Here is a 13654-nt window from a genome sequence, read left to right on the forward strand (position 1 = left end):
ACCCCGTCCTGGGTCGCACTCACCCCAGCCCGAGGGACCCACTCCAGGCTGACCCCCAACCCGAGTGCCTTGGCTCAGCCAGGCTCACTGGTTGCCCTTCTTTCTACGGCCCCTTCGGTCTGAGTTCTGCCTCAGCGTCAGCTGCTCCGTGACGTCCTTGGCACCCGGGCCGCACGGCCCTGCCTGGCGTCTTCCGTGGAGGACGGGCTGCGTCCTCGCCCAGCCCCAGCCCCTCACCGACGGCCTTTCTGGGACCTGGGCCTCATCCCCGTGCCCCGGCATGGGCCTGGAGAGCTGGGCGGTGGCTCGGGGCTGGGGGTACAGTTTGGTCCCCGGTGGGGAGGCCCTGGCTGCCAGTCCGTCTCCTCACGCTGGAAGGTGCAGATGGCAGAATCGAGCCCCGCCGATCCGGTTTCTCTACGTTCCTTTTCGGTTTGTGAGTTTTGTGGTTTTGCTTTTCGATGATCTCCAAGCACCTGCTGCTGGGAAATGTTTCCTTCCTGCAGCCGGGACCCCTCCTCGTCCCTGCGGGGCCGGGGGGCTCTGCTGTCTCCCGCCTGCTCCAGGGCACCGGGAGCTGGGCTGCACGTCCCTGGCCCGTGGGCTCCTCCGCACAGAGCTCCAGGGCCGTGTCTGCGTGCGCTCAGCTGCCCCTGGGGGCAGGGCGGCATGGCTCCGCCCCTTTTCTGTAGGGACACAGCTGGCTGGTGGCCGCCAGGTGCAGGGCCGCTGCTCCCTCTACCAGCAGCACCGTCGCTGCCGTGTGGGAGGCTGCGGTGTCCTGGTGGCTGTCGGGTGACACGTCAGGCGTCAGGGCGAACGGGAAGAGCCCCCGCGGGCTGGCAGGTGGAGTCCAGGCTGGCGCCGGCCCTACTCGCCCCTCAGGGCAGAGCTGCCCTCCCCCAGGACGTGTCCCTGGCAGAGGGTGGCCCTGGACAAGCCCAACACTGTCGGCCGGCCTTCCGCCCCGGCCGGGCTCTGGGTGTTCCCGCATCGTCGAACCTGGCGGGGCTGCATTTTCCTCGCACAGTGGACGGTCCGTTGGCCGCACTTCCTGGTTGGGTCCTCGGAGGCTGGTGCTGTGGTCCCCCCACTCTTTCTTGGTTACGTGTACAGTCGGTCACGGCATTTAGGGGTGCCAGCCCCCATGCAGTTGAAAATCCGCATACAACTTGACGCCCCAAACGTAGTGGTCCCAGGACGGGTCCCAGGACTCCTGTGGGTCCCAAACGCAGGGCTGCAAGTCGCTGTGTGAGGGGTGTCGGCCAGCGTGCACGGGCGGCCCTGCCCACCTGTGAGCACCCCGCTGCGGGCTGCAGGCGGCACAGGTGTCTGCTGGAGAAAGTCCATGGGGAGGTGGACCCAGGCCGTTCACACCTGTGTTGTTCGAGGCTCCACTGTATTTGTCGCACGTGACGGCACCGTGGTGAGACCGTCGTTGACGGGGGTGTGGGGGAGGCGGGACATGCCCGTCACCGAGGCCGCAGGGACCTGGGTCCTGGAGTCAGGGTTCAGCGGTGGCCCTCAGCCCTGGGGGGCTCCCCCTGCCCGCTGTGAGGGCGTCATGTCAGCGCTGCAGGCCTGGTGCTCACCGGTGACGGGCAGGGGACGCCCGGGGTAGGTCTGCTCATGCTCCCCGTGCCCAGGCCGTCGGTGTGTGGGTGTCCCTGTGGGGGCTCATTCCAGACAGGGACCCACAGGCTGGTGTGGTGGCCGACGGCCTCAGGTGGGCCTGGTGGGAGCAGCCATCTCAGGCCGCCCCAGCTGGGGGGGCATGAGGCTCATCTGACTTTACGTGCTGCCCCCCCCGCATCTGGTGCTAGAGAGAGAGAGGCCCGAGGGAGCCCCCGAGGGAGCCCCGTCCAGGGTGACAGGCCCCCGGACAGACTGGCGCTGCTGGCGCTGCAGCCCAGCCCAGCAGGGGACAGCAGGTGTGGCCGGTGTGTCCTGACTGCTGAGGCCTCGGGGAGGACGAGGCACTGGGTCCCGATGATGGTGGCGCAGGAGTGAATCCAGCCGGGGACGCAGGGCAGAGAGGTGAGGGGCGGGCCAGAGCGGGGCCGGAGCGGGGGTTCGGCAGGACGGGTTGTTTCCACACCGCCCGGGTACCCCGGGAGGGGCCCTGGCTGAGGGGGTGCTCCCGCTACCCTGAGTCCCTGCTGGGGGAGGGACGGGTGCCGAGGGCTTCGCAGGCAGGCTGTCCTTCCAGGACGGTGACCGGCCACGGGGCCTCAGGGCTTGGTCGGGGGGGGGGCGCGGGCCCCGGTGAGGCGACAGGAGCAGACAGACAGCGTGGCTACGCGGAGTCGGACATAGGCCCGCGCCGTGTGTGCGTGGGGAGCTGCGCGGGGGCGTGGGAGCTCCAGGGGCCCGCTTGCGCCGCTGCCTCCTCGCGTCCTCTGTGCTCTTGGGGCGCCCTTCCAGAGTGGGGGGCTCACCTCAAAACTCCCCTTCCTGCCCGGCCAGGTTGGCTCCGCGGTTAGAGCGTCTGCCCAGGACCACTGAGTCGCGGGTTCCATTCCGGTCAAGGGCGCCGACCTCTGCAGCGGTTCGTCCCCGGCTCGTGGGCGCGTGGCTCGGAGCCAGACGGCAGCAGCCGCGCAGCCCAGCTCCAGCCGCACGCACCTGGGCGCAGGCGGGGGAAGGGCCGTGAGGGACGACTGGGGTCACGGGAGGTCCCCAGGGAGTGGCCCCCAGACGTACGCGGTGAGAGTTAGCCGGACAGTGTGCGGGAGCATGGCGGGCAGAGGGGTGTGTGCCGAGACCCAGAAGGGGCAGCGCTTGGGGTGTCCGAGCCTCTGCTCGGGGCAGACTCCTGACACGCGCGCCTGTGGGGGGTTCATCCGAAGCTCGTGGACGCGGGTGGCGTTGGGGCGGGGACTGCGCAGTCGGCTGGGCGTTCTGTGGCGGCCGCTGCCCTGGATGCAGAGCGGGTGGGGGTGGGGAGCTTGGTGGTGTGGTCCAGGGGGAGGTGACGGTGGTTCAGACCCGCGTGTGGCAGCGGGGGGAGGACAGTCGACAGACCCGAGAGACACTTTGGAGCTAACACATCCGGGACTGGGTGATGGCCCCGGAGCCGAGGGTCGGGCACCAGTGGGTGGAGGGGGCACCCTTTCACTGGGGTTGGCAGACGGGCAGGGACGGTCACCCAGGAAGTCAGCGTCGATGTGCAGGTCTCCGGCAGGAGGTGGGGTGGGCTCCCGATGACGGCGGCTTCCTTTCTGTCGGTGAAGGACGCGCGAGGTCATCAGCTGGACGTGGGGAGAAGCCCAGGTGGCTGAGAACAGCCAGGAGGTGGTGGGGAGGGGGCAGGCCGGAGCGCCCCGTGGTCCCTGACACAGCCCTGAGGGTCTCCTGCCGCCAGTGGGGTGCCTGTCGGACCCTCCGAGCGCCCAGAGACTTGGGGATGTGCCTGGCCCACCAGCTGGCACGTCGGAGAGCGAGGGCGGGCTTGTCCCTAGTGACCAGGGAGCTAAGCCCAGTGAGGGCCGGGAGCCAGGGCGGGACGGGCTGGTGGGAGAACCCTTCAGCAGAGGTGCGAGCGGAGGGGAGGCCGGGGCCTCCTCAGGGCGCCTTCCAGGGTCCGAGGCCGGGGCGGCGTCAGTGCCCTGCGGGGCCCTCGGGCACTGGCCTGTGTCGGGCTCTGCCGCTCTTCCCCCCCTTAGGGTTCTGTTTACCTTTTCAACGTCTTAATAAAACATGAAAAAACATTTATGCTCTATAGATCAATAATTTACTCTGAGTTATGACAATACTAAGTTTGGTCAATTATTCATCGATGATAAAGTATTTATAAATGCTACCTTAATTTAAAGCCTGATCCATTGGAATTCAAATATTAATAGGGTGGGTGCCGACTTAGGGGAGGCGAGAGGGAGCATGGTTTATGGGGTGTCCGCAGAGGGTCAGGCTGTGGCTGCGGATGATCTGAAGTAATGAGGTGGCACCAGGAGCCCCCCTGTGGGGCAGGCGGAGGGACCGGAGTGCCCGGGGCTGGCCTGCTGGCCCCCCTCAGAGAGAGGCCATCCGTCCTGTTGGGCAGGGTTGGACCGGGGCTGCCCGGAGCCTGGCTCTCCCTTCCATGGCCCACGAGGACCAGCGGAGCCTCGACAGGCGTCTGTGGGTTGAGGGCACCTCTACTGGGCTGCTTCTACTCAGGTGGGGTGCCCTCTCTTGTGCATCTGGAAAAGCCCTGCCCTTCTGACCACCCGAAGGTGGAGGGCTGGTGGCATCTGCGGCAGGGGCCGCGTGGGCGGATCTCGCCTGTGCAGGGACCACACCTTGTCCTCGGGGGGAGCAGGCCTGGGTGCGCTGATGCCCGATGCTCCGGGGCACCTGCGGGAGGGGGGGCGGGGCACCTGCCGGAGGGGGGGCGGGGCACGTGCCGGAGGGGAGGGCGGGGCGCCTGTGGGAGGGGAGGGCGGGGCACCTGCCGGAGGGGGGGCGGGGCACGTGCTGGAGGGGAGGGCGGGGCGCCTGTGGGAGGGGAGGGCGGGGCACGTGCTGGCCCCAGAAACTGCAGCTCTCCTAACGCAAGCCTCCTAGGGGTGTCTTCTCCAGCCTTGGTCCTCGGATTTTCCCGGAGTCCCCATGGGAATGCGAAGCCTGGGCATGGTTGGCAGTGGTGCCAGAGTGACCTCAGGTCTGGGGCAGCGGTCAGCGGTCAGCGCCACACCCTCCGCGGAGGGAGGCTCAGCGTCTGCTCGTGGGCTGTGGGCTCCTCCCTGGGCAGGTGCTCCTGGGGGAGCTGCCCCGGGTGTGTCCCTGCAGGGACGGGTCGTGCAGCTCCCCGGGGCGCCCGTGCTCTGCCCTGCTGGCACCTGGCACTGCGGTGGGACCCGCGCTCTGTCTCAGGCTCTGTGCCATCTGCCCTCTGGCTGTGCATCCTGGCCATGCGGCCGGCCCTCTCTGTGTTTCTCATCGGGGGTCAGAGAGCTCACCTGGGGGAGGGTACGGAGCCCCCGTCTGTCCTGTGACCTGGCCAGTGCTATGCCGACGTGTCCGGCCCCAAAGATGTGATTGCGGGGTGTCTGGGAATGTCGTCTGGGATGCTGGCTGAGCCCGGGGGTCCTCTCGTCTGGCCTCGGCGCCCAGCTCTGAGCTGCTTCTGTCCTCCCGGTTCCCGGGACGCTCTTGAGGGGCCCTCTGGTCCTCGGCCACCACGCCGGGTGGGGGCTCGAGGCTGCTCATTCCATTCGTCCCTGCTCTCGCTTCCCCAGTGATGAGCCCTTCCTGGGGCCTTCGTCAGCCCCTCTGCCGCATTGTCACAATCAGCCATCAGCTTCATGACCGTGTGACGTGGGCGCCAGGACCGGGAGCTGCGGGAAGCTCTGGGCGGGAGGGGAGAGTGTCAGGTCGTGCGGCGGCGGCACGTCACAGGACACGCACAGGGCCCTGAGGTGCCCCGTCATCTTTGCCAGACCCAGAGAGCACCGACGCCCAGCCCCTCCCCGAGGTCCCCTGGAGCGTCCTGACGGCCGGGCTCAGGCCACCGGCCCCACGCTGGGCGCACATCTCTGCACAGCCAGGGCGTGAGTTGTGTGGTGTCCTGTCCTGTCCCGGGAATGAGCACACAGCTGTGACGACGCTAATAGCTGATTTGGCTTCGATCGATGTATTTTGATCCTGTTATTTTTATGTGAGGAGGCCCTAAATAACACTGTTCCACGGTGCCCCAATTAGCAGTTCACAGCGGATGGAAATTGACGTGCATTGGCCATTAGTGCCCCGAGAGGCTCCCAGCCCTGATGGCCGCCCCGTTCTCCGGGGCCGGGGCCCGAGGGGCCTGCGTGGAGCTGCAGGTGGCCGCGGAGGACGGGCCGCGGAGGACGGGCCGCGGAGGATCGGCCGTGGTGCCCGCCTCCGTGGGAAGGGCCGTCTGCTGCGGCGGTGAGGTCCCTCTCTGTTGTAATTACTATTTCCTGGGATCCTGGGGGTGGGGACATTGCGGGGGAAGTGGGGTGCCCCAGGACAGGGGCAGGAAACTGGCATCTGCGCGGTGCCCGGCGCAGGGTGGCACTTGTGTCCTCGTTGTCGCTGCTTTCGTGGCTCCGCTGGGCAGAGATCCCTATTCTCACTGAGTCGAAGCCAGAGCTCAGAAAGGCGAGGAGCCGGAGGCCACGTGGCTGCTGACCGGAGGAACCGCAGCCGGGACAGGAGACTCCAGAGCTGCTCTGCCCTGGGGGCCCAGGTCCTGCCGGGGCCGCGTCTCTGGCGGCAGCGGGGCCGGGGATGGGCCCCGTCAGGTGCTTGTCTGTTCTGAGCACGCTCTATGCCCGGCCCTGTGCCCACACCCGGCACCCGGCACACCGTGGTCCTCGTCTCCGCTGGTCTGAATCTTTCTCTTCTTTGAGACCCTGACGTCAGGTCCACGTGAGGTCACTTCCTCTGGGCCCCAGAGAGCTCCCTCTCCCCTTTGCACAGGCCGAACAGTGGGGTCTGGCTCCTCAGTAGATCAAAGATGGGCCCCTGGTCGTCCTGCCCTCCCCCCCCCCTTGGTGCCTGTACAGAGGTTTGCAAGTCGGAGTGTGCTGAGCTGTGCGTGAGCGGGCAGGAGGGAGGGACAGTCCTTGGGCAGAGTGGGGGGCGAGCCTGGACGGGACTCTGCAACTCGGGGCTTGGCCGCCCCAGAACCAGAGTGTTGGGTGGGGACAGGGCAGCCCTCGGAGCAGCGACGACCTGGGAGGGCGCCGGCAGGGTGGGCAGCCACAGCTGGGACCAGAGACGGCCAGAAGGAGGGCGTTTTCTCTGGTGTCCGGGCTGGGGCCCGGGCTGGAGTCCCTGGATAGCTGGTGCCCCAGTGATGAGCAGTTCACTTTGCAAGTTCACTTTCTGAGTTGTCCGTGCAACGCGTTGTCATTGAGTACGGGCGGGAGGACTCCGTCCCCTGCAGCCCTTGGCTTCTGGTGTTTTCTCCTGCGTCTGGGCAGGCTTTGCTCCGGCGTGATCCCGGTGAGCGGGCAGGTTCGCGGCCGTTGGTCCCATGGCCACCTCTCAGCGGCGTGTGTAGGGTGTACCACGTCGCGGCCGTGTGGCCTCGTGACTCCATCCCTGGGAAATGGATGCAGAGATGCCCACAGGGCACAGACGCCCGAGCACCCTGTGAATCCGCGTCTGTGAGGTACCGAGCGTCTGGCGCGGAGAAATGCTCAGGGGACAGTCCCTCTGGTGACGTGGCCACACACTGACCCACGGGGGGTCGTTTCCTTGGCTGAAGGACGATCCGCTCACGGCACGCACTTTCCACAACGCGCGGAGGAGGAACCCTGCACCCAGGCCTCTGCTGGGGCACAGCCTCGCTTGTGGCCTTGCAGGGCCCCTGGGGCCTTTCTCCTGTGTTCTCACTCGGTGTTGCGGGGACGTTGTGTCGTCCGGCTGTGTCCCGTCAGAGGAGCCCTTCTCATGGCCCACCTGGCAGTGCCCGGGGGGCGGGGCTGAGGCTGCGTCACACGTTTCGGCCCTGAAGCCAGCTCCAGTCTGGATAGGTGCCCACGGCGACGTGGCTGGACCAGGGCGTGGTCACCCAGGCCGACGGCAGTTTGCGCCGGTCCTGACCAGCTGCCGCGTGGTGACCAGGGCAGGTGTCAGGGAGGAAGGTGGGCAGAGCGGGTGTGGCCTCGCCCCCTGGAGCTTGGGGCCCAGTAGGAGAGACTGAGGAGGGGATGGTGGGGTGCAGGGGGCACCAGACAAGGGGGCCTTAGCCAGTCTGGGATGGAGCCTGAGTGAGAGGTTCGAGAGGCAGCAGAGACCACGGCGGGGGTCCGGGGCCAAACGCCGGGCGTTGGGGCGTCGTGAGCAGGCGCCGGAGCAGTGTGAGGGCTGTGACTGCCCACGGCTCAGAGCCGCCCACGGGCCTGTGCACAGGAGGGCGCTGCAGTGTCCAGCCTGGGTGCGAGGGGCCAGAACACTGGGTGGCTCCGTGACCCCCAAGGGGCACTTCGGGGAGACCCTTGCGGAGCCACCCCTGCCTGCCTCGTGCTTGGAGGCCGAGGGGTCAGCAGGGAGGACCAGGCATTGGAGTTGTCGTCCTGAGTGGGCCACAGGAGCGTCCTCGAAGGGGGAGCTGGGGCTCAATAGTGGGGGGTGGTCTTCCCTGCCTGCAGGGCCCAGCCCCACTCCCTTGCTCTGTGGGGGTGCCTCCCTGCTCTTGGGCTCCTGTTCCCAGCCTCGCCCGAGGCGTCCCAGGGACGCAGAGGGTCTCAGCCGTGTTGTCAAGTTGTTCCAGAGCTGGGTGGGCGGCCGGCTGACGTCCACAGGCAGTTTGAGCCGGGGCTGCTCCCGCCTTCCGGCCGTCACCTGGAGCGGCACCCGTAAACGCTGCGCCAGGGTGGCGGGAAATAGTTCCAGCGTTGTCCGGCGTCCGGTGTCCTTTCTGTGTCTGGTCTGATGCCCCAAAGGGGCAGGTGTGTGGCACCAAGGGCTGCCCCTCGTGGTCACGATGCCGCCGAAAGGCCAGTGCGGCACCCGGGAGGGCTGCTGGTGCCCGGGGTCGTGCCCCTCAGCGGGGACACCTTCCTTGGTGACTGTCAGGTGGCTCTTGAATGGTCTTCCGCTGCGGGAGCCACCACCTCCTCCAGGGTTCGACCCCGTGTCCTCAGGGTGTGAAGCAAGTGGGCTCGGCCAGGAGACTTCGGCTTCTGTGGCCTTTGTACTGACAGCCCGGGTTCTTGGGGAGGCGTCCCCCGACTTCCTGATGTGCCTCATTCTCTTCCGTCCCCGTCAGCGCAGTTCAGCCAACAACCAGCACCGATCGGTGTCGCAAGCAGATGTGGGCTGGACACCTTCTGCCCCTTTCTTGAGTAGCCTCGGGCAAAGCATGTGGCCTCTCCTGACCTTTGTTTCTTTAAAAAAAAAATGTTTTTTTCTTTCGCCCTGGCCGGTTCGGCTCAGCAGTTAGAGCATCAGCCCGCAGACCAGAGACACCCAGGTTTGGTTCCTGCTAAGGGCACGTACCTCGGCCGCAGTTTGTCCTGGCCCCGTTTGGTGTCGCGTGGGTGTCAACCAGTCGATGTGTCTCTCTCACATTGATGTTTCTCTCTCTCTCTTCCTCCCTCTCTCCCTCCTGCTCTATCTGAAGATAAATGCAAAAATGTCCTCGAGTGAGGATTAAAAAAAAAATAAAAAAATTGTTTTCTCTATTGATTTTAGAGAGAGAGAAAGGGAGAGGGAGAGAGAGATAGAAACATGGATGAGAGGGAACATCGACTGGCCGCCTCCTGCATGCCCCCCACTGGGGATTTGGCTCACAACCTGGGCATGTGCCCTGACCGGGAATCGAACTGGTGACCTCCTGGTGCAGGGTTGACGCTCAACCACGGAGCCCCAGTGGTTGGACTGACCTCTGTTTCTTTATCTGTTAAATGGGCACAGGGACGTCCAGTGGCAGGGTCACTGAAGGGTCAGGGAGCCCGTGCATGAGAGCCGCTGGCCTGGCCGGGGTGGGCTCTGGGTCCCTGGGGGGAGGCAGCATTTCTTGGGGCCTCGAGCTGCCGGGTGTGGGCCGTGTGGGTTGACGCCAGAGCAGTCACCCCCATGCTGACCCCTTCCCCTCTGTCTTCTCTTCCCAGCCTGCGACCTCATGACGCAGGGGATCTTGGCCCTGGTCACGTCCACGGGCTGCGCACCGGCCAACGCCCTGCAGTCGCTCACCGATGCCATGCACATCCCACACCTGTTCGTGCAGCGCAGCCCGGGGGGGTCCCCGCGCACCGCCTGCCACCTGAACCCCAGCCCCGACGGGGAGGCCTACACGCTGGCCTCCAGGCCGCCCGTGCGCCTCAACGACGTGATGCTCCGGCTGGTGACGGAGCTGCACTGGCAGAAGTTCGTCATGTTCTATGACAGCGAGTACGGTAAGTCGGGGGGCCGGTGGGCGCAGCCGGGGCGCAGGCGTGGGCGGCCGCGGGGTCTGAGCCGAGCGGGTCTCGGGTGGTCGAGCCCCACCTCGAGCCCCGTGAGGGGGGAGCTGTGGAGACAGCCCCATGGACTGGCACTGGCGTTGCCTGGCAACAGCACTTAGCATGACAGCTGAAATTCGAATCATCTTAGGTTTCCAATAAAATATTAATAACCTGCCGGCAGGGCTCTGAAGGGTGGCAGCGGAGGTGGAGGCCAGCCGCGGGGTCCTCCGGGGGCCTCTCCCCCACACTGTGCCCCTCACAGGGCGGCCGCCCCGCCTTCCCAGCGCCCTCCTCCCTCCACCCTCACCTGTGCTTAGCTCCAGGTCCCGGGCAGATGTCAGGGTTGCGCTACTGTCACCGACCAGTCCTGGTTCTAAGGTAGACGGTTCCCATGTGATGTGTTTTTTCTTTAAAAAACCTTTTCATTTTGAGGTGATTGAGATTCACATGCGGTCAGGGGGACTGGTACAGAGAGGTCCCCGCGGTCTCCGTCCGGTTCCCCAGGGCAGCGCCGTGCTCTACGGCGTCGGCAGCAGGTGGGACGTCGACGCCGTCCGCGGACCTTGTGGTGTTCTCCAGTGCACATGCCGCTGGGCGTGTGTGCATGTCTGTGCATGCGGATCCCGGTGCCGCGCACGGATCCTACAGCCACGACCCTACGCTGTGTCTGGGAAGGCAGGGAGGGCTCGTGAGGGTTTGGGGCCAGGGCGGAATGTGTGGACTCAAAGTCCTGCCCTGTCCTTTGGTGAAAGAATCCCTTTGCCAAGAATGTACTAAGAAGAGGAGCCAGCCATGGCCGGTTAGCTCAGCGGTTAGAGTATCAGCCCGTGGACCAGAGGGGCCCGGGTTCGGTTCCCGCTATGGGCACGAACCTCGGTTGCAGTTTGTCCCCAGTCCTGGTTGGGGTCGCGGGTGGAACCACTCGATGTGCCTCTCTCACGTCGATGTTTCTCCCTCTCTTCCTCCCTCCCTGTCTGAAGATAATTGCAAAAATGTCCTCGAGGGGGGATACAAAAATATAAACAAAAAGATATTTGTATTTTTTTAAAAAGAAGAAGAAGAAGAGGGGCCAGCATTTGTCTGCCTTCGCCTAACACCGTGCCGCTCGGAGACGGGCGTGCTGTCCGCGGCGCTGAGCGGATATGCTGCTTGGAGACTCCCAGGAGGCACTGGGAGAGCAGTCACTGTGCGGAAACAAAGACGCACTGGTTACGGGACAGGGCAGCCGGAGACTCCGGGCCTTGAACTGGACTCTGCCCAGGACCTGGCCTCTCTCCCCGCCCCCTGCGCCTCTGGCCCTGGAAGGAGTTGGCGACTGACCCTGTCACGGCCCCGAGGAGCCCGCAGGGCGTCTCTCAGGGAACAGCCCCCCTCCGCGCACCCTTCCTGGTGGTGACTCAGCCCTGACGTAGGTCTGCTCCGAGGCTGGGCTGTGGGTCGGTGTGGGCATGACCAAGGCTGAGGATGCTGTGGTCCACGGTCTACAGCCCTTCCCCCTTCCCACTAGCTCCTCCTGGCCCCTTTGCTCCCCTCTGCCCTGGCCTCTGGAAACTTCCGCCCTCGCTTTCCCTAAGGCTTTGAGACGGCTTTGGTGGGAACCTCAGCCCCAGGAGGTGGGGACCGGCTCTCCGGTCGCCCACCCTGTCCGGCTCCTGTAATTCTTGCAGACTGAAGGACACCTGACGCACCTGCTCAAACTCTGTGTCTTCTTCCTGTTACGCCCTGAACCCCACTCAGCTCTGGCCTCTATCGGACGTTCATAAAGCTGCAGGTGGCCAGCAGCTCTCCTTGGCGGATGGCGGTGGGTGGGGACGTGGACGCGTGTGGGGAAGAACTCAGGCTGTGTGTGAGCAGTGACAACGCAGTGCCCTGTGCGCCTCCGTGGGCCCTGTCTGCGGACGCCCTTCTGGGAGGTGGTGTCTCCCCAGCACTGCAGAGCCCCGTCAGGTGAACGTCGCTGTCCAGGGTGCTGACCCACTTGGCGTTAGGCTTCCTGGCAGCCAGAGATCTTTCTCTGGACTCTGTGCAGGCCCTCCTACCTCTGCCTGCCCTGGTCAGTGTCCCCCCGATTTGCCCACCTTGGAGGTCAAGATTTTGCCTCCAAGGTGATCTCTGTAAAACCTGAAGCACCTGACTCTCCTGCTTGTCCTGCCTATGCCCCCCTGCACGGCCGGCCTCTGAGCTGTTTCCCAACCTGCCCTGGGCGAGGTGAGCCCAGGAGGTGGAGCCCACATGCTCTCTGATGCAGCACATTCCGCCCCAAGAGTGAGGGTCTGGGTGCTCCTTCAGCATCGGCCTGTCTGAGGGCATACGCCCAAGACAAATGGGGCCTCCAGAGCTCCTCAGGGCCCCCCAACACCCCACCACTGCAGCACTAGCCGCAGAGAAGCCCAATTAAAGTCAAATCGACTGTGAAGACTGTTTTGTTCCTTCCAAAGTCAAAACGAAGTGGTTTGGGGATGTAGCAATGTTTTTGGATGCTGATCTGCAGGTCTATTACGTGTATTATTTCGCTGAAGCCATTCGATAGCACTCTGAGGTGGTTATTGCTGCATTTCGCGCGTGTCAAAGGGGTGTTCCGACTCAGCGCTGGTGCACTTAGTCGGGCACCACCCCATCCTGGGATCTGGGCCTGCTGAACCCTAGCTCCTCTCTGCTGGCCCAGCCGGGCAGCATCGATGCTAAGAAGGAAGGTGCTGGTTTGGAATGGACTTGGCATGCCCTAGGGTGGTGAGGTCAGTCACCTTAGTCACAGGTGAGGTTTCAACCCTGCTGGGCGAGGCCTGATCCTTCGTCACTGTCCCCTCAATCATGTCCTGCCTGAGGACCGGGCACTGGAGTCAGGAGTCCAGGGTGAGAGACGCACAGACGGAACTTGGCAGAGGAACGAGAGAGGAGTGTGTGTGTGTGTGTGTGTGCGCGTGTGTGTGGTCTACAGGAGCCATTTGGGAAAATTCCATCACGGATACTCATGTGTTTGTTGTGGCAGCCGCAGGGAAAATGAGAGATGCTGGCATTTGGGTGAGAAAGTCTGCAGCATTAAAGGCCACATGCTCGGAATGTGCAGAACAGAACTTTCTGACTTGCCACTTCACGTTCTGGGGTATCTGCACGCGTGTGTTGGTGGGGGCCGCCTAGGAGCCGCAGCCTCAGTTTCTCCCTCGTGAATGCATTTGGATGGGTGCTGGAGGTATCGTGGGGTTTTGGAAACCAGTGTTCACTGAGTTCCTCCGTGTGTGGTTACTTTGCGACACACTCATTTTAGGGGAAGATGCAGGAGGGTGAAGTAACTTGGCTGCAGCTGCACGGGGCTGGGTGGTGACGTCAGGACCCCAGGGCCCTGTCTTCCGAAGCATCTCCACTCCTGCCTCTGGGCCAGCCGGCCGGCCTGGCGCGGGTTGGCTGCTGCAATTCCACAGAAATCAAAGCCCAGGGTTCTGCACGAGAGGCCCTTGTCTATTGCACAAGTTTTAAAATGATTTTAAAACCTTAAAAGTTGGTCCTGGCCGGTTTGGCTCAGCGGTTAGGGCGTTGGTCTGCGGTCCAGAGAGACCCAGGTTCGGTTCCCGCTAAGGGCATGTACCTCGGTTGCAGTTTGTCCCCGGCCCTGGTTGGGTCGTGCGGGTGGCAGCCACTCGATGTGTCCCTTTCACGTCGATGTTTCTCTCTCTCTCCCTCCTGCTCTATCTGAACAAAAAATGAAAAAATGTCCTCGGGTGAGGATTAAAAAAAAACAAAAACAAAACAACAACAAA

At 64.4% G+C, this 13654-nt stretch overlaps 1 protein-coding gene across 1 annotated transcript in view; it reads left to right on the forward strand.

The window, feature by feature from the left end:
- GRID1 (glutamate ionotropic receptor delta type subunit 1) overlaps positions 1-13654 on the forward strand; it is a 635026-nt gene that overhangs the window by 162804 nt on the left and 458568 nt on the right. Inside the window, exon 3 of the mRNA XM_036265264.1 lies at positions 9567-9851. Coding sequence (XP_036121157.1) covers positions 9567-9851 — 285 coding nt within the window. The remainder of the gene's footprint in view (positions 1-9566; positions 9852-13654) is intronic.

The sequence above is a fragment of the Molossus molossus genome, unplaced genomic scaffold (assembly GCF_014108415.1).
Source record: "Molossus molossus isolate mMolMol1 unplaced genomic scaffold, mMolMol1.p scaffold_m16_p_17, whole genome shotgun sequence".
Lineage (NCBI taxonomy): Eukaryota > Metazoa > Chordata > Mammalia > Chiroptera > Molossidae > Molossus > Molossus molossus.